The sequence below is a fragment of the Aethina tumida genome, chromosome 1, assembly GCF_024364675.1.
Source record: "Aethina tumida isolate Nest 87 chromosome 1, icAetTumi1.1, whole genome shotgun sequence".
Taxonomy (NCBI): domain Eukaryota; kingdom Metazoa; phylum Arthropoda; class Insecta; order Coleoptera; family Nitidulidae; genus Aethina; species Aethina tumida.
The window spans coordinates 2,117,422-2,143,978 of NC_065435.1; the positions used below are offsets into that span (position 1 = coordinate 2,117,422).

The 26,557-nt window shown below is 25.2% G+C and overlaps 1 protein-coding gene across 1 annotated transcript; it reads left to right on the plus strand.

Annotated features, from left to right (window-relative positions):
* Positions 1-3,466: 3,466 nt before the first annotated feature.
* Positions 3,467-10,583, plus strand: LOC109600803 (cytochrome P450 307a1). The gene is made up of 2 exons (XM_020016990.2): positions 3,467-3,939; positions 8,870-10,583. The coding sequence occupies exons 1-2, from the start codon at positions 3,597-3,599 to the stop codon at positions 9,994-9,996; spliced, it is 1,470 nt and encodes a 489-aa protein (XP_019872549.1). The 5' UTR covers positions 3,467-3,596; the 3' UTR covers positions 9,997-10,583.
* The last annotated feature ends 15,974 nt before the right edge of the window (positions 10,584-26,557 follow it).

Below are 26,557 nucleotides of genomic sequence, written 5' to 3' on the forward strand. Positions count from 1 at the left end.
TAACATTAATATATAATATATAATATATAATATATAATATATAATTATAATTAATATATAATATATAATATATAATATTATAATATATAATATATAATATATAATATATAATATATAAATATAATAATATAATATATAATATATAATATATAATATATAATAATATATTATATATAATATACATATATATTATAATATATAATATCTAATATATAATATATAATATAATAATATAATATATATAATATATAATATAATAATATATAATATATAATATATAATATATAATATATAATATATAATATATAATATATAATATATAAATATAATATATAATATATAATATATAATATATAATATATAATATTATAATATATAATATATAATATAAATATATATATAATATATAATATATAATATATAATATATAATATATAATATATAATATATATATATATAATATATAATATATAATATATAATATATAATATATAATATATAATATATAATATATAATATATAATATATAATATATAATATATAATATATAATATATAATATATAATATATAAATATATAATATATAATATATAATATATAATATATAATATATAATATATAATATATAATATATAATATATAATATATAATATATAATATATATATAATAAAGAAATATAAGTTTACATTCTAAGTTAACAAATTTATTTTGTATTTGTTTAAATTTTATTTTTTTATATTTTTCTATGTGTATATTTCTAATTACATTATATAATTTCTGAAACAATTTTTTAATTATTTTATTAAATATATATATATTTTGTAAAAATTATATAACTTTATATTATAATAAATATTGTTTTTTTTACGATTTTTATATTATTATATATAATTTAAACATTTTTATATTTCAGAAACTTATAAATATATTTTTAATTTTAAATTTTATTTATGACATAAGGAAAAAAAAACAAATTAAAAAATAAAGAATATAAGTCATAAAAAAAGAATTTAAATTTATTTTGTATTTAATTTTTAACTTAATATTTTTATAAATAAATGTTCTATATTTATTTTTTAAATATTTCCCACAATTTCTAAAAGGATATTTAATAAACTTATTAATTTTTAATATACTTATTAATTTTAAATATTTTATATATTTTTTAAAATTTTAAATAAATGATATTTTACATTATAGTAAATTATATTATTTTCAAGAGAAAGAAAATATATGAAGCTTTTGTTACTTTTACAATTTTTATGTACAATTTTAAAATTTCAGAAATTGATAAATATATATTAATTTAACCAATTTACACACATGACATTTTTGATAAAAAATCTTAATTATATCCTCAAAATTAATTACAAATGATACATTCTTAATATTTTTATTTGGCAATTTTTATATTTATATTTGTAAATACTTCACAGATATTTATTTATAAATATAATATATGTTTATAATAATATAAAATATGTTTTATAAAAGTTTTAAATGTATCATTTTATGTTATTATAAGTTGTATTATTTTAAAGAATGAAATCAATTTTTTAGATCATCAATTAAAAGTTAATGCAAAACTTAATATAAGTTTATAGATATTTTATAAATTTTAAATATTTATTAAAGAACAATATCTCTAAAAATCAATTAATTCTCTAGAAAATAATTTAATAAAAAAAAATATTTTAGAGGTAGTATGATATATTTAAAAATATAAATATATAAAAATAAATTAAATTATAAAATAAAAAAACATGATTTTATAAGAAATAAACTAATTTATGAATTTATATTTAAAACAATTAGTTTTTTTTATAATTTTTATAAATAATTTAAACATTCTATTGTTTCAGAAACTAATAAATTTATTTTTAATTCTAAATTTTATTATTATTATTTATATAGAAGATATTTTTTAATAAAAAAAATTAATTATGTTTTATAGTTACTTATAAAATTTAATTTTTATAGAATAAATATGGAATATGTTTTATAAAAATTTTAAATGTATCATTTTATGTTGTAATAAATTTTATTGTTTTGAAGAACAATAATTCAAATATTTAATAGTTAAAATTTAATATAAAGAAAGTTATTAATATAAAAACTTATATTTATTAAAAAATTAATATTTAAAATAATTATTTAAGCATTTCAATATTTAAGAAACTGATGTATATATTTTTTATTTTAAATTTATACAGAAAAAACTTTTTGATAAAGATAATATCTTAAAAATTGATTTAAAAAATAAAAAAGTAGGTTTATAAAGAATTTTGTTTAGTGGAATCTCCAAAATATTTTAATTAAATTATTAATTGCATGGGATTATTGTATTTTAATAGTATTTTTAAAAATATTCACAGACATTTTTATTTAAACTAGTTCTTTAATATCCTCATTTATCAAATTTAGTACTATTACTGACTTGCAATATTTTACAAATTAGCTTGTTTATCAGCCATTTTACAAAGTAGAAAAAGTGATAGTACTGATAATAATACGAAACAGCAAATATTTGATAAGATACCTTTAAAAATGGATTTTTTTATCTTGCACTTTTACATATTATATTTTTTTATACACATTTTTTATTTGAAATAAACGTTTTAGAACTAAAATGAATTAAAAGGTAAATTTATTAATTCAGTTAAGTGCTCAATGAAAAACGTTTAAGAATGATTCACTGGCTTATTTATTTTGAGTTAAAATTAATATACAATAATAATTTACAGACAATATTATATATTTATAAGTAAATATTAAAACAATAGTGTGATATAACCGCAAGAATATAATAATATATAACAGGCGTAACAATAAAATTAATAAATTACGGGTAAATTGTAAATAAATATGATTTACGATTAAAAGTAATTAATGCACCGAATAAAAAGTGCATGTGGCACAATTTTTCTGCTGCCTCTAAATAATTGAATAATTTTGTTGTCGGGTCGTTTAAAGACAACGTGTCTATATTTTTTCGAGGTGTGTAATAACAAAAAAAAATGTATAATAATACTAACCATTACGTGACTGTTGATGGTCGTTTGTGAAATGTAAATAATCGATATTTACAAATGAAGAAAGCAAAGAAATGAGCAAGAAAAAGGAGAAAAAAATCGAGAAAGAGAGTGACGGTGGTGGAGGGGGTTGGTGTTAGTGTGTGTGCGTGCGAGGGAGACAGAACGAGAGATAATAAGGACAGTGTTACATAAAGTGAGTGAGAGCCCGTCGTGGTCGTGTGTGGTGCGAGCAGGAAATAGACAGAGAGTAAAGAGAAGTAATAAAGATGATGATCAGCGGGCAGCAGCGGCAGCGGCAGCGGCAGCGGCAGCAGCGGCAGCAACAGAAGCAGGAGAGTAGGTGAGTTGGATGATAAGTAACGAGGGCGGCCAAAACAATGGTTCAGACCAATCTGCAGATCGGTGTTGCACCCCCGGGTGGGGCAAGGGCAGGAGAGGGGAGCTGTCATTGGTCGCGCCAGCTCTGTCAAGTGCTCTGAGTAGAATCCGTCAAACCGTCATAAGAGGGTAGCGGTGCCTGTCCGCTCACAGTGACCAGTCTAAGTGTGCTTGATACGGACATGCTTGCGCTAGTCGCGTTGTGTATAGTGCTCCTGGTTTGGTGGTTCAGCACCGCCAACCGCAACTCGAAATCAGCGTGCAGCACTGCACCGGGACCGAAACCTTGGCCCTTGATTGGATCACTGCATCTGCTCGGCGCGTACGAGACACCCTTCCAGGCGTTCACGGCCCTCAGCAAGATTTACGGTGACATCTTCAGCATCAATCTGGGCAACACTCCATGTGTGGTAGTCAACAATTTTAACCTTATCAAGGAAGTGCTCATTACGAAAGGCAGTGACTTCGGAGGCCGACCCGATTTTGTGCGATTTCATAAGCTCTTCGGTGGCGACAGGAATAACTGTAAGTACCCCATTTGTAATGCGCCAGAACGTACGTACGTACGTACGTTCGTTTCGTTCGTTCGTTCGTTCGTTCGTTCGTTCGTTCGTTCGTTCGTTCGTTCGCCCGTCGATTTGTTCGCCCGTCGATTTGTTACCCGGAAGTACTGCCGTACTGGCCAAGTTCGTCTCCTGTTCGGCCGTCGCTATCTCCAAAATAAAGCCAGTGATTAAGCAGCGGCCAGCATCGGAAACGGCCGGCGAAAAATTACATTTCCCATACTTATCCGTGATCTGTGTAATCATTAATTACCGTAAAACAGATAGTCCCGTTAAAATAACTAACATTCCGAGTAAAAAGTTTGCAAAGAAATTGTTTACCGGTATTCCATATACATTCCAAAGAGAACGTTTGGGTTTAAGAGGTCAAATTGTTTTTTCTTGAAAACTAGCTGCCTTCAGAATTTACTTTCTATCACATCGTGAGCTGGTGGTTCGGTTTGCTATCTGCTGCTGCTGCTGCTGCTGCTACTTTGGCTCTCTCGTTCATTCATAACATTGCCAAGACTACTTACTACACTCGACTACCGTGAACTTGAACTTGAGAGTCTATTGAAACTGAATCTGATCAAAATACATTATTTATACTCCATATTAATAATTATTCGGGCTTTAAAAATTCTTTTTCGTCTCTGCGTTCCTTCCATTCCTTCTCGCGCTCCATCGCCAAGGTTAATTACTCACTAAATCACACCGTCTCAATAATCAATAAATAATGAGCCAGGGTTACACGTGTGCGAACGTTGTTTTATTTTACTTCATTTTATTTTATTTTATTTCATTTCGTAAATCACCCGCCCAGATTTTCCGCTGTTTTCCTGCCCGACCATCCCGCACATCCAAAACCAATTTCGTAAACTGCGTCCACGTAATTTTGCCTCGTTGTACTTTCTCCTGCGCCAGAAAAATGATATAATAACAACATTTTATAACAATTATCACTTTGGGTCGTGTACTTGAGTACGCTGTTACTGCTGTTCCGTTCTGTTGCTGCAAATATATCAAACAAAACATAATAAATATTTAAATAGTATATTTTGTTAAATACCGTTAGCTCAACCTTGGCCTCTATCACGTAGATATCTCTCACATATAAAACAATTTAACAGTTAAATAATTAAAAGTTTAGGTGGCACCACAACACGTATTTTAAGCCAGTGAAATAGAAAAATATATCAATAGTTCACACTTTCTTTAATTGTAATACATTTAACGCAGGGTCACTGATTTTTAACTAAAATCACTCGCATCTAGTCTATTTCCGTGTTTTCTAGACTTAGACTTAGACTGGGCACGTTTTTCCACGGGAAAAATGTATTTGATACTCAATATTAATGTGCTAAATAATAAAAAAACACGTTTTGACGTAACAATTAACCACCATTGATAATAAAAACCGCATCATGAATAATTTTGCTTTTGAATGAGTCGTCGAGAAAAATACTATGGTTAAAACGAAAAAAAAAACCCAATTAAAAAAAGTTAATTGCAATAAATTGTAGTCTTAACGTAATTATTTTTATTTAATGAAATAATATAAAATTTACATAATAATTTACCATTGATAATTACCATATTTTAAATATGGTTTTGCTTTTGAATCGAGCAAAATAAAATAGTTTAGCTGAATAAAAGAAATTGTGTTTTATTATTATTTATTGTGATGCAATTAATTATTGTAATTAATTTGTTTAGTTTTGACGTAAGATATGGTCATTGATAATTTCGATGTGCACTCTAGAAAATTTCCAAATTTTGAATAAAATAGAAAAAAAGTCGTTTATAATTAATGTAATTTAATCATTAACTTTTTTTCATAACATGTTTTGATGTAAAATATTCTATAATTCATAGATTTTTGTTTTCTTTTTTTTTGAAATTTCGACCAGAAAAATAGAATTACTACATATAATTAAACAGAGGTCATTTCTATTTATACATATATATATAAGAACTGGCAATTTTTGTTACAAAACAATTTGACAAAATTAATATATTTCAATATTTTCAGTTTTAAAAATATCCAATAATCAATTTTAGAAAAAATAAAAAAAAAACATCTAAATTAATGATAATTAATTGTTATTTGTTTAAATTATATATATATACATATTTGTTTTTTCTAATTTCTATTTTTTTATTAAAGTAGACAAAAAATCATTATCATTTTACTACAAAAATAATTAATAAAATTAATATAAAATAAAATACATACAATTAATATAAATTAATGTAATTAATATGAATAATTAAATTAATAAAAATATGGTTTGTTTACTTTTAAAAAACTTTAATTAATATTAAATCTTTTAACAATAGTCAATTTTTAATTTTTAAATAAAATAGAAAAAAAATCATTATAATTAATGAAAATTAATAATTATTTTTTCGTATAATATATTTTGATATAAAATTTTCTATAATTTATAGATTTTTTGAAATTTTGAAAACTATATAAAAAATACAATTAAATTAATAAAAATATGGTTTTTACTTTTAAAAAACTTTAATTAATCTTAAATCTATTAAATAATTAACAATTTCTAATTTTTAAATAAAATAAGTAAAAAATCGTTATAGTTAATGTAAATTAATAATTATTTTTTTGTATAATATATTTAGTTATAAAATATAATAATATAATTTATAGATTTTTTGAAATATTGACAAAAAAAATCTTAATAATTGATAATTTTTGACAATTAAAAATTTGTAATTTTTGTAGGAAATAAAAAAAAATTGTCCAATATAATTAAATTGTTAATTAATTTTAATTAATGATTATTTTTTTTCATTTTTTGACATTTGGACATTTGGACATTTGGAAAATACAATTATTGTATAAAAAATGAACAAAGATAATTTTTATTTATGTAAATAATTTATTAACAATTAATACTTTTTGTCTTAAAATAATTTAACACAATTAATTTAATATAATTAGTTAAATTAATATAAATATGTTTTTTATTTTCATTAATTTAAATGGCAATTAAAAATTTCTAATTTTTAATAAAATAGAAATAATGAATTAACAACAATATATTTAATGATTTTCATAACATGTTTTGATATGAAATACTCTATAATTTATAGATTTTTATTTCATTTTTTAGAATTTTGACAAGAAAATACAAAAATTAAAAATAATAATAATAATAATAAATAAATTTCTATTTATATAAGTAATGTATTTATGATATATTCAGTTAAATTATTATGAAGTAATCATTCATTCACAAAACAATATTAATTTAAATATTTATTTTTGTAATTATACTTTTATAAATCTTAAGTATTCAGTATATTAATTAGTCTTGTATGAATTGACGTAACGATTGACCACAAATAACTTAATTATTCTCAAATTGTCCAGGTTTAAATGTAAAAACACAATCACACTTTTATTTCTTAATTACAAACAAAAAATATTTGTTCTCCTTAGAAAGTTAACCACAATGTCAAAACACTTCATTTACTGACAACAGTCTCCTCTCCAAGTCGGAAAAAACGTTGTTCCCAGAACTTTTATAACATTTTTCCATTAAAAACATCGTCGTCATTTTATAAAAGACGTAAAATTATTACGTGCACCCCGTACGGATTTCAAATCGTAAATTAAATATTCAAGTCACAGTCGTCCTTAAATTAAATGTGGCCGGGGGTGTTTGGGGGTTTGGGGATTTTTCGAAAACGCCCACAGGCGTTACATTGTCATTTCCTTAGGAAATTATTATATTATTAATATTAGTTGCATTTAATTTGTACCTTGAACAAGTTTAAGTTAGTTGATATTGACACACATTTCTCCCATGGTTATTTTATTTGAGGAAATGACCTGAACTATAAGTCTAGTCGTTCCAATTAAAATTAAACACGAATTTTAATTCGATTTATTTTTAGAATTAACATTCCCCTGGGTCAACCACTACTATTTTTATTCCGATTGGCAATGATCTTGGCGAGACTTTTTTCTTAATGGGTGTCCGGCTGCGCCGAAAATTCATTTCAATCCGTTACGCAATCGCGCAAAACCGAAACGAAAAACGTAAATTTTCAATCGATGTGTTCAAAATCTGACTTTCTCTTTTGCCTTGTGCATTTGTGAACTGAATCCTTAAATGACATCACTCAATTTGACAGTCGGATATTTCTAATGAATGCATTTCACTAAATTTACATGCGAACCTAAGGGGCCACATCTGGGAAACTTTTGCAACTTGCTCGTGCAAAACTGTCATGGTTAATTTTTTTCGTGTCGAGTCCGTTGCGCAAAGAAAAATCTAGAACAAAATAAATAGCACGTTGTGTAATAAATAGGTATTTAAGTAAATTGGTGCCAGTGATGTGAAGAAAAATAGCTGACGAGAAATTTTCAATTGACCCGACCTTCATTAACCATTTGAACGCGAACGCGAATGCGAATGCGAAGGCGACTGAAGGCGACTGAAGGAGCAGCTCGAATATTCGGATACGGTACTGCCTGTTTGATCGCGCTGGATCCTGTTGTACGGTAGTAGTAGAGTGTAGTAAAGAAATAATGCAATAAAACATGCGATTTTAATGGCAGGAGATGAGAGACGGCCGAAGGGGGGACGGGGTACGGGGTACGGGGTACGGGGTACGGGGTACGGGGTACGGGGTACGGGGTTGGGAGCATCTGGCTGCGTGGTGCATGTTTCTGCATATGCATATGCATTAATCTTTGGTAGAGTAAAGTAGAGAAGAGAGGTGAGGTAGGTACGCCACGCGCCTCAATGAGTGAGCATCTGTTTGTTGTTCCGCGCACTAGTCTGGCGTGACTTGACGCGTGCCAAGCATGATAGACGAGTGGATTCGACCTTGAGACTAAGCTACGTTTTTTGCCCTCTAACATGGATGTTTTGTTTCAGCTCTCGCCCTGTGCGACTGGTCCTCATTGCAGAAGACAAGACGGAGCATCGCGAGAACGTACTGCTCGCCGCGGTTTACGTCACTGCAGTATGACACCGTTTCACGCGTTGGTCTCGACGAGATGAACGTTTTCATTCATGAACTGCAAAAATTGCCGATGGGACGGCCATGCGACCTGAAACCAGTCGTGATGGCCGCCTGCGCCAACATGTTCACGCAGTACATGTGCTCCACCAGTTTCTCCTACGACGACAAAGAATTCCAACAGACCGTGCGATATTTCGACGAGATTTTCTGGGAGATCAACCAGGGCTACGCGGTCGATTTCCTGCCCTGGCTCCTGCCCATCTACAACAAACACATGAACAAGCTGTCCAACTGGGCGATGGAGATCCGCCAGTTCATCCTGTCCCGCATCATCGACAAGCACCGCGCCACCCTCGACTACAACTCGCCGCCGCGCGACTTCACCGACGCCCTCCTCATGCACCTGGAGGAGGACCCCAACATGAACTGGCAGCACATCATCTTCGAGCTGGAGGACTTCATCGGCGGCCACTCGGCCATCGGCAACTTGGTCATGGTGACCCTGGCCTCCGTCGTCAAGTACCCCGAGGTGCAGAAGCGCATACAAACGGAAATCGACGCCGTGACGAACGGCACGCGCATGCCCACCCTGATGGACAAGACCTCCATGCCCTACACCGAGGCCACCCTGTGGGAGACGTTGCGCAAGGCCTCCTCGCCGATAGTACCGCACGTGGCCTCCACCGACTCGGAGATCGACGGCTTTAAAATACCCAAAGGGACGATGGTGTTCATCAACAATTACGAACTGAATTTGGGCGAGCAACACTGGGAGAAGCCGGAAGAGTTCAGACCGGAGAGGTTCCTGTCGCCGGCCGGTAACGTCGTCAAGCCCGCACACTTCATACCGTTCAGCACCGGCAAGAGGACGTGCATCGGGCAACGTCTGGTCCAATGTTTCAGTTTCGTTGTCCTGACCACCCTGCTACAACAATACGACATCAGCACGAACGAAGTACCTAAGACACAGCCCGGATGCGTTGCCGTGCCCCCCGATTGTTTCAAACTGATACTGACACCTAGATCTAATCAACAGTAGATGAAATATGATTATTATTATTATTATTTTTTTTTTTGCACTTTTCTTGGGATGTCTATTGGCGTTATTTGTTAAATTTTTTAAGATATGGTGCTGTGCTTGAGTTTTATCGTTTAAGAACACATATTAGGTCTAGGTCGAAAATGTGAATTTCTTCCTCACGTGACTTCTAATCCATTTTCTGTATTTTTTTTTATCCACGGGGTGTGCTATTATTATTATTATTATTATTATTATTTGTTTTGTCTGACTGTCGTCATCATTCATTTATCAGCCCTATTATCATATTATTTGTAAGAATTTTCATAGAGTGAGTGGTTTTAACACCCTGTGTAGAAAAAGAAGATAATTTAGTATAGATTGTAAACGGACCTCGGTATATCTTTAAACGTAAAAGATGAGACCGACTAGGGTTTTAGATGGACACATCACCTCTACATTTCCTCTTTTATTATCATTATATTATCATGCATTGTAAATATCTCATTGTGAATTTATTGTAAAAATGATTTAGTAATTTATCTTTAATTATAGTCTCCAGTTTTAAGTCCAATATAATGAGACTGAGTAATAAATTGTGTATTTTTATTAAACACTTGTTTTATTTTATAATATCAGTTTGTTTTATTCAACATCCTTTACACACTCATTATTGTTGTTTGAAAGTTCAGACAACCATATACACTGCTTAAAACAAACCAGTTTCAAGGTTACGTTAGATTTTTAACTATCAAACAATTGGTAAGTAACTTAAAAGTAACTACCATTTGATTAATCACCAGAAGTTGTTATTGAATATATGAATGCGAAATAACTAGGTCATACAAATATAATTAGTTCATCCTATCCAAAATTGCCATCAAAACCACCTTGTCCTTCTAGCAGAAGACTGGTCCACGATTTGGAAACACGTCTAGTTATATGTTAATGTGAATAAAATTATAGATTTTGAATTATTATGTATATTATATAGAAAAAAATCATATGTCATGCTTTAAATTTAAATTTTACGTGATAATCGGTTTATTCATGTAATACGAAAAATTATTTACAGCAGCAGGAAAAATCTGGTCAAGAAATTTACAAACTTTAAAACCCATTCAGTAAAAAAATAATAATGATCGACATTTTATTCTAGTATGGATAAAATAAATATAATAGTTTTTTTTTTTAGATTTTAGAAACTTAAAATTATTTGCGACAGTAGGAAAAATCTTATCAAGAAACTTCAGAACCGAAAATCTATGTAGTTAGATATTTATTGATCGACATCTTGTTACAGTATGGATAAAATAATAGTCCCTCTCGTCTCTCTCATACTTAATTACAAATAAAGAAGATATTTAAACATGTTCATCACAGTTTATAAAATATACGTTATTTATAGAGGTAGATAAAATTTGATCAAGGAACTTACAAACTTTAAAACCTCTGTAGTTACAACATTTTTAATCGATATTTTATTACAATATGGATAAAATATGGTCTTTTTCATGCTTAATTAAAAAAAAGAAGAAATATGAACATTTTCATCATATTCTATAAAATGAAGATTATTTGAAGCAGTGGGAAAATATTATCATATCACATCATAACTTACAAACTTTAAAAACTCTGCAGTTAAAAATTATTGCTCTACATGTATATATGTTTTTTTTTCAGACTTAATTAGAAATAAAGAAGCAATTTAAATATTTTCATCATATTCTGTAAAATGAAGATTATTTACAGCAGTTGATGGAATCTGATTAAGAAGCAAACTTTTAAACTAAAAAATGTGTTGATCAAAATTTTGTTACAAGATGGATAAAATAATAATTTTTCTGATCATTCTCATATTTAATTATAAATAAAGAAGATATTTAAACTTTTTTATCACATTCTATTATGTGAAGATTATTTACAGCAGTCGATAGAATCTAATCAAGAAACTTACAAACCTTAAGGCTTCTGTAGTAATAAATTTATTGATCAAAATCTTGTTATAGTATGGATAAAATAATAGTTTTTCTGATCATTCTCATATTTAATTATAAATAAAGAAGATATTTAAACTTTTTTATCACATTCTATTATGTGAAGATTATTTACAGCAGTCGATAGAATCTGATCAAGAAGTTTACAAACTTTAAGGCTTCTGTAGTAAAAAACTTATTGATCAAAATCTTGTTACAGGATGGATAAAATAATAATTAATCTGATTTTTCTCATACTTAATTAGAAATAAAGAATATCTGATCAAGAAGCTTACAAACTTTGAAACGTCTGTAATAAAAATATATTGATCTAAATCTTGTTACATTTTATAAATGTAGATTATTGACAGCAGTACATAAAATTTGATTAAGGTCCTTACAAACTTTAAAACGTCTGCAGTTAAAAATTATTGGTCTACATGTTATAAAAGTATGGATAAAACAATCATTCTTCTTGTCTTTCTTAGACTTAATTACAAACAAAGAAAAAAATTAAATATTTTCATCACATTCTGTAAAATGATTATTATTAGATTATTTCTTGTAGTAGGAAAGATCTTAATAAAGAAATTTAAAAAATTAAAAACTATAAATTGTTGTGTTAAAGTATGAATAAAATAATATATTATACATAGTTATTTTCTTTACAGTTATTTACAGAAAAAAATTATAAAGATTAAATAAATATTTTCAGTCACATACTTTCATTTATTTATAGCTGTAAAAATAATCAATACTTGTAGAACCTCAGCATTAAAAAATTGATTTAAAGGTCGAAACAAAGAAAATATCTTTTCTAGTCTTTGAAATAGCAGTAGAAAAATGTGTAGAATAAGATAATAATAATATGGTATAATATGATATGAATAAAATGTTAGTTTATAAATATTTCCTCAAATAAAAACAAATAAATTTGAAACATTTTCATGGCATTGTTCAAAAATGAATAAACCGTTTATGGCAGGCAGTAGATTGACAGATTTTGCAGTAAGCCTAAAAAATTATAAAACCACAATTGTTGAAATCCAGGAAATAACAATGATAGTTATTAATAATTGCGAACTAAAATTGCAGTAGGTAACAGTGAAATGTCCGGCAGATTTCTGTTGGCTGCTGATAATGTCATGCCTATCCATTTAATCCCATTCAACGCTGATAATAAAACGTGCATTTGGCAACAGCTGGACCAATGATTTAATTTTGTGGTTTTGTCCGCACTACGAATTCAGTGCAAACAATTTACTTTTCAAAGTACTATTTATAATTTCAATAGACGAATATTTTAATTAGGACCGCAATTAATCGGCTCTTCAGTTCCCGTCGAGCGTTTTCTATAAATCGATTATTGTTTGAAAGTTGAACGATTTGTTTTCGCGAAGTATTCAGACAAGCAAATATACTGCTCAAAACAAGGTCTCTTCAAGTACACATCGAGGTTAAGTATTAATTTTTACAATCATCTGTGATTTTTACGTCTCATTTAAAACAAATACTTCAACATCCAGACCACAGTAACCAATTCCTACATTTATAACTTTTATAACTAATATAATTTACTATATAAGACTTAATTTAATAAGACAAACCAGTTTAGTTTAGCTGTCAACCGGCAAGATTAGTTTAAAATTTTGCTACATCATCCTAGACTGTTAATATTAATATCAGCAATCGTCATTAACACGTTAACTAACGTTGCAATCAACGAAAAATGTGATTTAAACAGGTTCAATTGACTCAATAGTTTTATGACAGTTTAATAGCCTGTCTTAATAGCTTCTACGATTACAAAAACAATAAATTAGTTTTCCGCATGATTACTATTTACATGTTGTGCCATTGATAAAAAAATACGGGTTCGCTGATGTGTTTTTGCATCATAACCGTGAATTCGTGATGGCAATCATTAAGTTATGATAATGGTTTGCGTTTGTTTAAGATGCATACTGTTACTTCCGCCTTGGCTGATACCCTTGTTTTTGGCTAATGTTTGCCAACGCTTTCCTTAATGGATAATGCTAATTGACACGAAAAAAATCACGTGAGTGGTCACGTTTTCTGTCCTCAAATTTTCCATGGAATAAAAATAATATTTATGCAATTTGGATTTAGAAGCATATCACATATTTTTTATGGGAACTTGAACTCTATTTTAATAAATTATAGAGAAGAAATGAACATTTTAAACAATTTTTTGAGTTTTATAGTTCAATAACCATAAATAATTGAATTGAAATTGAAATTTATTTAGTCAGTGTTGTCTATTTTCATATCAAAATCTATAACTAAAATATTTTTGATCGATATTCTTTTACAATGTGGATAAAATATGGTATTCTTCATGCTTTAAAACCTCTGCAGTTAAAAATTATTGTTCAACATGTTATAAAAGTATGAATATAATAATAATTTTTCTTGTTTTCCTTAGACTTAATTACTAATAAAGATGAAATTTAAATATTTTCATCACATTCTGTAAAATTAAGATTATTTGCTGTAATAGGAAAAATTTTACGAAGAAATTTACAAACATTAAAATTTATAAATTGTGTTAAAGTGTGTATAAAATAATATAATATTACACATAGTTAATCTGATTTTCTTCACAAAAATTTATAATTTTAGGAACTTTTGATATTTAAATTTTAAAATAATGTAGAAAAACTAAACGATTATTATTTTTTTTCTAGTTATTTAAAAATTAATAAATCAAATAAAATTGAATGCAAAATAGGAAATTAAAAATCTATTATCTAAAATCTAAAAATTAATAATAATAGTTATTTTATTAAAACGTTTTTTTTTTTTGTTTTTTGTAACCGTGTAAATACAAAATAGAAAGATTCTAACAATAAAAATCTAAATTACAATAAATAAAATATATTTATATATTTATAATAATTTTTATTCAATTATTAAAAGTCATTATTTATTATTTTAAGTATTAATGAGAATACACGTAGATTTCAAATATAAATAATAAAGTACAAGATCCAAAAAAAAATATTTTGAAATTTAATTATATATTAATAATTTTATAATTTTAAGAATTTATAATAATTTATTATTATCATTATCCATTGAAGCAATGTGTCATAAAATAATAGGATTTTAAAATAAATTTATATATGTATTATAATATTTATGTAATACCAATTAACAGTAATTAAAAGTCAATATTTATAATTTTTAGTGAGATTTATAATTATTAATGAGAATAAAAAATGTGAATCACATTTCATTTATAGCACTAACGTCATATAAATATAAAATATGTTTATATATTTATTATAATATTTAATTAAAAGTCAATATTTATAATTAAAATATTCACTAAATCCGAAACTTGAGGATTAAAAGTTTAAAATTTACTAATAAAATGATATAAAATTTTAATTAATACTTTTTTATTAATAATTTAAATATCAAAAATTAAAAATTAATAATAATAACAGTGATCTTATTAAAACAGTGTATTATTCTACCTTTTTTATATTTTCATTATTTTATTTCATAACTGTAACTAAATTACATCGATTAAACATTTTATATTTCCAAATCCAAATTACAGAAAAATAAGAATTCTAAGATTAAAAATCAAAACTATAAATAAACCCATAAAAAACAGAATTAAAATTTTAAAATAAATTTTTATATTTATTATAATTTTATACATTTTTCTTAGTTATACTACACTTAAAATTAAATCAAATAACTTAATTTTATTTAATGGTCACCTATTTTCATTTTTATTTCTAAAATTGTCTAAATATAATATACGAAGATTGTAAGATTAAACTTAAATTTTAAAATAAAAATAAATCATATTTACTAAATCTAGAATCTGAGGATTAAAAATTTAGAACTGAGAAATAAAACAATACAAAATTTTAATTAATATTATTTTTATTTAGTAATGAAATAAAAAATAAATAATTTTAAGGATTTATGATAGTCAGATGTATAATGTTCTTTTTTTATACATTTTCATTATTTTTTATACTATGAAATTAAATCTAATAAATTTTCTATTTATTAAAAAAACTAAACTATAAATTCATAAAAAACAGGATTTAGAAATTTAAATTTTGAAATATAATAATAAATATTTTCTAAATAATAATAATGATAATAAATAAATTTTAAATAAAATTTCAAATGTAAATTAAATTAAATTTTAATATATTAAATATCTTTTTCTTATTTTATTATCATGTTCATTAATACACTTATTTAAAAGTTTTTCAACAATAAAAAAATAGTCAAAAAAAATTATATTATGTCGTTTAATATTGATTCAAAACTTCTAAAAAAGCACATACATTTTCAGAACACTACAGGAAATTTTAGTTTAGGAATGTGTTTTTAGTTTCGAGGGATGGTTTGTTCCACACTATTTTAATCTTTGGCTCGACATTACGGAAAAAAATCATCTTCCAAAAAACGGGCACGATTGAATCGACCGCCAAATGGATTTGCGGCCAGTGTTTTGCGACTCGTCTAATCTCCCGACACCATTTCGTTCCATTGTACGCGCCGAAAACAGTGACATCCCGCACGAAATGAGCCTCGGTCGGATGCGATTTTTTGGCAGATAAATTGCGGCGTCCAGGGCTGCCGAAAACGTTTCCGCAGTCCCGGAAACCCGGCCGAAGTTTGAACTCCGAACCGAATCCGCAACATTCGCGGCATCCACGACGGCCAATCCGAGGCGCATAATCCGATCCGCCGTTTATCTTGAGCGTTCCGGTTAATTATGGTTAAATACATGCGGCGAACGTCTTCTTTCAGATGTCGCGTCGGGTCGTGCGAATAGCGAAACATTTGCGAATTCCGTTGCCCAAAAAACGACGTTCAACATGATACGTTCATTAACAACGAAACACAACATAACATAATACCGTAACCCAGTTTAATTTTGTTTACAGCAGCATCATTTTGAGTAACAGCTTACGGGCCATGGGAAAATGCACAACTTTTCATTTTTTTTTTTTTTTTTTTTTTTTTCTTTGCTCTTTCCTTATTCGGTGCACGATGTGAATTGTATTAGATGCTGGAAAAAGTAATTTACATATTTTGTTCGGGATTTATTTGAATAATTTTTTTATTTTACTTTAACGTTTCTATGTTACTGTATTCAAGATGTTTCAAAAATAAGCTAAAAAATATTTAAGAGGGTGATTCTAAGATTCATTTAAAAAAAAATTAAATCTGACTCTATAGTCTATATTAGGGTGTTTTTTTAACTTTCGACACAATTGGTTCCTAGACAACTTAAAAAAATTCTCTCCAAAGATGAGATCTTAATTTTAATAGAATGGTCCTTCTCATCTTTGTTTTCCATTTTTTCTTGAGTTCCATATCGCAAAATCCACATCTCGTCATCATTTGATCCTACAATTTTTTCATAACTCGTACCGTTTAGATGATATCGAAGGTTAAAGTATGAAGAATTTAATAAAAATTAGTTAGTTTATCGGTTATCCTTACCCCCAATGCGTATTGGTTTTAATAGTTTTTTAATAAATATTTTATATTTATCCATTTAAGTTATAAAACATTCATAAAAATTTGAGTTAATTTTGATAGAATAACAGTTTCCAAGTTATGTCTTATCTTTTGTTTTGAAATATATATTTTTTTTAATCAATTTTTTAACAATATTTTCTTTCCATAATTTTGCTCTTATCACAATTTAGTATCGTAATTTAATATTTTTCAAAGGGTTTATTTAAAATGTAACTTTTTTCCACAAAATTTATAATAATAATTCAAAATTACTGTTATTATGTATTATATAGTATTGCAATTGTTATACAATAAAAAATACTTATTATAAATTTTTCTCTAATAATTAAAAATCGATATTTATAATTTTAACATTTAATGTTTATTAAATATTTAAAAATTTACATATCATATTAAAAATTCCAATTAAATTAAAATTATTATATAAAGTATATTGATGATATTACTTACTGTTATTATATATAATGTAGTATTGCAGTTATTATACAATAAAAATACTTATTTATTAAAATTTTTCTCTAACAATTAAAAATCGATATTTATAATTTTAAAAATTAATGACTATTAATGTTTAAAAATTTACATATCATAATAAAAAATTATTGGATTAAATTAATATAATTATATAGAATATATTAATGTTATTAATATTCAATAAAAAATATTTTCATTTTTAATAATTTAATATTTTTAATAATAAATGAAAAAAGTATGGAATAAAATTTAGACAATTAAAAAAAAGAAAATATAATTTTTATATAAAAAATTTACAAATAAGAGTTTAAAAAAATTAATATTAATTATGTTATTATTATCTAATAAAAAATATGTATATTTTTAATAATTAATAGGATAAGATATATACTATGTAAAAAATATAAGAAATAAAAATCTAGAGTTAAGTAATAAAATTAAAAAAAAAGGAACAATAAAATTACTATATATAATAGATTAATATAAATAATATAAATATAATATAATAAATAATATATAATAAAAATATTTAATTTTAATAAATGAAAAATATGTATATATTCAATAAGTTTAAACGTAAATTAAATATACTAAGTTAAAAATATAAGAAATAACCTACAGTTTAGTAATAAAATTAAAAAAAAAACAGAATATAATTTTTATTTAATAATATATTTATATAATATTTAAATATATAATAAAATTAAAATAAAATTTTAAATGTCTAAAAATTAGCCCAAAAATGTAGACTTTATGAGTGTACATATATATTTAAAGATTTAAATAAAAATTAAAACAATAACAAACAAATTAAAGAATTATATATTAAAAATTTAGAAAATATAAATTTAGAGAATTGAATTGATACTTTTTTAATTATTTTATTATCAAATTCAATCTCATATTTTAGATTTATTAAATTCGATTTTCACAGTTACCAAAAAATGATGTATTCAAGTACTACAAAAACTTGTATTAATGGAGAAATTGAGCAATATCTCGTGTAAAATTTTTGTTTAATATGTTTGGAAATGGGCCAATCATTAAACCACGATGAATCAATCATTAGAAAGAACTTACAGTCAAAGAATTTCTTAAAAATGTTGAGCAAACGTATTCCACCTAAATTAGGCGAGGATAACAAAATTAGGCGTTTGTCAATTGTCTCCGTGTTTCTTTGCACGCAACGCAAATGAGCCTTTAATTGGTTATGAAAATTTTTGCCGGACTGGGCACCGGATTGAAGCTAGTAAACCTGTTGGAATAGATGGTATTTTATGTACTGACTACGTTCCAAGAAACAGAACAATCGAATGGAAAAATTGACCGAGTTCACGAAAAACTTACTCACAAATGAGGTTTTCTAGTTAATGGAAAAGAGGTTCAGCTTCTTCATGACAACGCAGGACCACATGTCTCATTACAGCCTCAGAGGAAGCTTCAAAATGTTAAATGTGATGTTGCACCTCATCTATCAAATATAATATTTATTTATTTTTGTCACTGTTTGTCAATTTTTTACATAACAAACGACTTAATCCTGAAGAGTAGGTCAAAACTGAGGTCGCCCTCCTATGCAGTTCCAAGAACCCCCAACTTATTCGTCGTGACAAAAATTTGCTGAAAATTGTCGATTATAATGGTGATCATTTCGTCGAAAAAAAGTGATTTGAAAGAAAGTTATGCCGGCTTTAAAAGTTGAACGTTAAAAACGTAAATTACTTTTTCCGGTGGGCAACAACTAGACGGAATTTATTCGTTGGGGAACGGTCTATCGGACAATTGGTCCGGTTCGATCGCACGGAAACTGAACTCTACGAATCGATACCGTGCGGTCGTTCGAATCCGAGCCTCCGTGATGTTTTCTTTTAAATAAACCATCCGGAAATGTTGCGCCATTATAATTTACTGCAACACGCAATTATTCATTGGGTTTTCAATTGAATTTTGTGCTCCGCAGTTCCAACTCGACTAATTAATATACAGGGTGGTCCTTTATTCATTTGAAACAATGGATCTAATACCATAATCGATTGCGGCACGAATAATCACAATGGAAAAGCGTCCGTTTTTGTTTTCGAAACTGGACGTTTCGAAATAGACGAAAATGATATTCATTGATTGGTTTATTAAATTTTATTATTACATCAGATTTAATTAATGTTTTTGTTAATCCCAATTATGCGGGAATCAGGATGTCGTCTGTTAAAACGTCAAAAACAACGATATTTGTACAACAAAATGTTGATCATTCACAAAACATTTTATAACGAAATATCAACAGGAAATTAATAGTAAACATAAACAAACGCCTGATTAATTATATGTATTTTTAAATTGTGGTCGAATTTTGCAAGCCAGATAATTAAGCGTCCTAATTTTTGTCTGTTATTTTATTAAATAAGTCAGCAATTTTAAATGGGACAATTCTAGAAAATTCAATAATTATTATACCTTTTAATTGGAAATTACAACTTACCTGTACAAAACGGATGTGTCAAAAATTGTGACGTTGTCATTAGGTTTGTTGTTTTAGCCTTGATGGGAGCAATGTTGTTTTTGACTTAACAAAAAGTTTATTAATCTTATTGAGTTTTAAAATTGGTAACTGGTTTTGAAGTTGTGGTAGGTCAGTTAGGAAAACAAACAATTAATCATAAAGTGTACAAAAACAGTTTAAATAAAAAGGAATTTGATCATATTAATTTCTTTTTGTACTTAAGTATAATATGTAAACACAAATACTTAATAATGTCAAAACAGAACGTAATGCATACGCAATATGCAAATAAAACAGACAAATATACTGAATTTTTGATAATTTTTAACGTAATTGTCAACAAATTCAGTTTTTGATGAGTCAAATTAAATATACACGTATTTACAGTTCTACCAAAACATTACAACATTAATATTTAAATAGTTTGTAAAAAATAAAAGTATCTTATTTATTTAGTCTTTTGATGTGCATTTCAGTAATTTAAAAAAAAATATATGATAAGAAAACAAATTTTAATTAAAAATTAAGCTTCAAAATAATAATATAAAAATACAAAAATTATTAAAATATTAAAATTATAAGTCTAAAAATTAATAAAAAATATATAATTATATAAATTCAGTAAAAATAAAAAAATGAAATTTTCTTAACCATTTAAATTTAAAAAAAATTACGACTTAAATATAAAAAAATTAAAAAGTACATAATTTACAAAATAAAACAATAATGTTTTATGATTTTATTTAAAAAATTTAAATATTAAGAAGAAAAAATCAATAATTTAAAACACAAGCACAATATTTTATAAATTTAATTACAAAAAATTTTTAAGCAAAGAAAATTGACTTAAAAATATAAATATAAATTATTTTTATATAAAAAATTTTAATATTAAAATCAAATAATTTAATATTTTAATAATTTAATAAAAATATAAAAATTTAAATGTAAATAAAAAAATTACATTTAAAAATCTATAATTTCATAATATACATTTATTATAATATTTCAAAACACAAAAATGTTTTTTAAACAAGTTAAGTTTAATGATAAAATCATAAAAAATACGTTATGCAAAAAAATTTTATTTAAGAGAAAATATGCGACTTAAAAAAGAATAAAATTGAATAGAATGCAGAATTTACATTTAAAAATAATTAAAATATGTATTTTTGTATCTAAAAATTTATTTTTTATATCTAAAAATGCATATTTTTATCTAAAACTTAAAAGAATTAAAATTAAATAATTCATCTTTAGAATTCAGTAAAAATATAAAAATTTAAGTGTAAATATGACATAAAAAAATAAATAGTAATAAACAGTAATAATAATTACAAATTTAAAAATCTAACTATAAAAATATAATTTTTATATTATTATTCGATATAATTAAATAGTTAATAAATTAAAAATTTAAGTATTTCCTGAAATATTTAGAATTTTTGCATTATTTAAATTTTAAATTAAAAATTAAAGTAAATCTGAAAAAACAATTTATTGAATGCACAAAACAGGAAATTGATAACATTTGTTTGCTTTTTATTATTAAATGAATGTGTAAATACAAATACCGCCAAAACAAAAAGTGAACGCAGAACGTAATTAAAACAGACAAATAAATGAAATTTTAATTATTTTGGACACTATCAGCGAATTCACTTCTTGATGAGACTGAATAAACACAAATTATTTATTGTGTTTCGATAGATACATCAATAGTTATATTTTTTATTTAAACGTTTCCGAATTTCCTTTTTTCTTTCATTAAAAAATTGTTTTATAAAAAACAGTTTTATTTTTTATATATTTCAGACGCACGTTGTTGAGTATTTTTATTCGGCGATACGAAATTAATTTTTCAACGAGTTTATGAACATACAAAATGAAAATTGAATGCTGACAACAGTATTGGAAAACTAAGTACGGCGAAAAGATCACGTACACTATTTATTCGTTCCGTTTTATTTAATATCACGTAATTTTTCACAATAACTTTTGTGTTAAAAGGAATCTGATTGAAAATTCATTGAAAAACAACGCAAAGAAGTGTTTTCAGAATCTCGCCATAAAAGCCTAATCTATTTTCCTTTTTAATAAACCTTTTAAAAAGGTCTGTTTGAAGAGGCATAGAAATATAAACTTTACTCAAACAATAGATTTCATTATATAGAATGATGGATTTCTGAAGAAAACACTCGGAACTATTGATATAGTAAATTAAAAAGTTTCTCGCTGAAATTGAACAGTGATTAAACGTGTATTATTTTCTTTATCTGGAAATTGAAATGTCCGCCTTGTTGATTTTATAACGTGCATAAAATTTTCGAACTCGGGATTATGAGAAAGCGTGAAAATTAGGACTAATAAAACGGTTTATGTGCAGCTAATAATCCAAATACAAACATTCATTACTGCCTTCGCCTTAACACAAATTAAAGGCTTAATTTCGAATCGCCGTTTTAACTCGTTCATTTTTTACCCTTGACGTTTACCTATGAGATTAAGCAGTCCGGGACTGTTTCGGGGGGGTGGTGGTTGAGCCGGACCTAAGCAAATTTATCTTAAAACAGTTTGTTGTTCTTCGTCCGATACACTTGCGGTTTGCGCCATTAAAATATTTATTGACCGCTTTCGTGAAATGGACGATTTAATTAAATAGTGTTTTCTAACGTTTTGAATTATTGACGTGAAGATAAGCGGTGTGAATTCGTGGGATGCCATAAAGGCGGTCCCGAGATTTAAGACTGGGTTGAATCCTGGTCACGTTAAAGTTTATAGTTTATAGACTGTGGAGGGTCATCATAAATGTATATTTATGTATTATTGTATTATTACAGCTAAAAACTAAACTTTTAATGTATATCTTTTATTGGAAAATGTAAAATATTTAATTTTGCTATAATCGAAAATATTTTTATATCAAATATCAATGTGACTCTAGGGTCTATTTTTTATTAAAATTATTAGATTTCTATGTGATATTTTTAAACAAATGTTTTTTAATAAAATTTGAGAATTTTATTTTTATTTGTTTTAATATTATTGAGAGAAGAAAATTTGTAATCAAATTCAAATATTTAATACTATAAACTATATTTTATTTTTTATATTAATAGTTTTATTATTCTTATTAAATTTTTAAAATATAACATTTTTAAGTAAATTTTAGTAACTTTATGACGAAAAAAATATTAAATAAGTTAAAAAAATAATTAAATATAACACTAAAATTTTAAAAAATAAAAATTACAATAAATTTTTGTATTTTAGTAATTTTATACTGACATAATTTATAAAAAAACTAATAAGAATAATTTACTATTAAAAAAAGTAATAATAAAAATTCCAATAAATCCACATTAATTTTAAAAATATATTTCATTTTTTGAAATATTCTAATAGTATGTATTTAACTAAATTTTAATATAAATAATAACATGTTTATAATGTTAGATTTTTAATTTTTATAATTAAAAAAGTTGAATAAAAAAAATTATTTTACTTACGTAATATTTTCATAGTAGTTATTTATTTTCGTATTTTATTAATTTTATATTGTTATAATTTATAAAAAATACTAAACTAATAAAAATATTTTTATATTAAAAAAATAATAAAAATTTCAACAAACCCACATTAATTTTAAAAATATATTTCATTTTTTGAAATATTTTAAATGTGTCTATTTAATTTATGTTCTTATGTTATCATTAATAATCATATTATTGGATTTTAAGTATTCAAATACAAATTTTGAGTATTTTAGTCATTTTTAATTTATGACATTATTTTATCACTAAAATTTTAATATGAATAAACATTTTTATAACTTTACATTTTCAATTGTTATAATTAAAAAATTATAATATAAAAAATTGATTTAAAATTTTTAAAAATTAAATTTCGAATAAATTAGCTTTAAAAATTATTTTTTTATTATATTTATTATATATATATATATATATAATATTATATATACTTATTATAATATTTTGATAGTTATTTATTTTCGTATTTTATTAATTTAATATTGTTATAATTTATAAAAAAATGCTAAACTAATAAAAATATTATAATATTTAATTTAAAATAAATATTTAATATTTTAATATATATTATTTGATAAATTTTCATATTTCACATTGTTATAATTTATAAATAATATTGACCTAAAAAATATTTAAATATAATATTATTTTTTTAAAAAATAAAAATTCCAGTAAATCCAAATTTACTAATTTTTTGTAATATTTTAGTAGTATGTAATTAATTTGTATTTTTCATTTATTTTTAATGATTATATTATTATAATTTTCAATATTTTAATAATTTTTAATTTATGAAATTATTTTAGATATAAATATCAAATATTTTATCCATAAAATTTTAGTATAAGCATTTTAATAATTTTATATTATTATAACTTAAAAATTTTTAAAAATCACAACAAACCTACAATAATTTTAAAAATTAATTTTAATTTTTCTTATATTTTAATGGTTTTATTTAATTTGTATAATTATTTTATTTATCATTTATATAGTATATAGTAGTATTCAAATACAAATTTCGTTATTCAATTTTAATGAATTAAATATTTTATAAAAAAATGAACTTAAAAAAGGATTAGAATACAGTTTTAAAATAAAAAAAAAAAAATAAATAAGTATATTATAATAATATATAATTTATTATATACATTTACCATAATTTTAAAAATTATTTTTATTTTTTGTTATATTTTAATAGTATTTAATATTTATTATTTCTTTAATTATATTATTGGATTATAAACTACTCAAATACAAATTTAGTATATTTTAATCATTTTAATTTATGGAATTATTTCAGATATAAATATAACAATAAATCATCTAAACAATTTTAAAACGATTAACTACAGATGCTGACTTATTCACAATTAAGCATACGGTGGAATTTTAGGGGATGATTTCGTAAGACCTCATCTTAAAACAGTTTGTTGGTCCGTACACTTGCGGTTTACACCATTAAAATATTTATTGACCGACTTCGTGAAATGCACAATTTAATGAAAATAGTGTTTTGTAACATTTTGAAATATTGGCGCAAAGATAAGCGACGCGAATTCGTCGGACGCCATAAAATCGGTCTCCAGATTTAAGACTGGACATAAACCCTGGTCACGTTAAACTTTACAGTTTACAGTTTCGACTGTGGCCGGTCATCATAAATGTACATTTCGGTCCGGATTCCGAAATATGGATTTCGTACTAAATTGTAAAGGCACATGAATTATTTCGTCGGTTAAATTTTTTAATTTTTTTTTTGTTGTCTACAAGAATTGTATGGTTTTATAGACACGGTTATGGTAAATGTGTTGTTTAACGTCAAATCAACTGTTTATTTATTGGATTTCTACGCTCCGTAGTAATTGTATTAATTACCGTTGAATGAAGTGTGGAGGGATTTAAATGGTAAATATTTATTTGAATTAGCATTTTAATTCGACGGATTTAATTGTATATTAATGAAACGGCTTTATGGCAATTATTTTGAAATATAGCATAGATTCAAAGACTCAGCCGGGATGAAATGGGTCAAGTTGTACAGTTTTGAACATTAGCCAAATGGTGTATAATTACCCCCGTCTGATAAATTTATATGTGTGAGGGTGGATCGTAAATTCGATTTGCATTCGAGGTACGAAATGCTAAATCTAATTTTAAACAACGTCTTTTTTGTTTCATTCAATGAATATAAATATAGTTAATGTGTGTATGTGTGTTCTGTAATTATAACACTTTCATTAGTTCAAATGCATTTTAATTTAGAAATAAAAGTAATTTGCCCCAAGGACATAATCAGTTTTTAGTGCAGTGTTCTAGATAATAAAGGAAGAAAAGAAAGAGTTCTATAGAAACTAAAATAAATTTCAATTTCACTTTCTTTACTTTGTTCTACTTATTTGGTGCAGACAAGATGCAGTATCATATTAATGAATACAGAAATGTTATTGTAACTAAATAACTTAATACATAATAATCGTGAGTTTTAAAGTATTATAAAAAGGCAAATGTGTAAGACATTTGAGAATTATGCC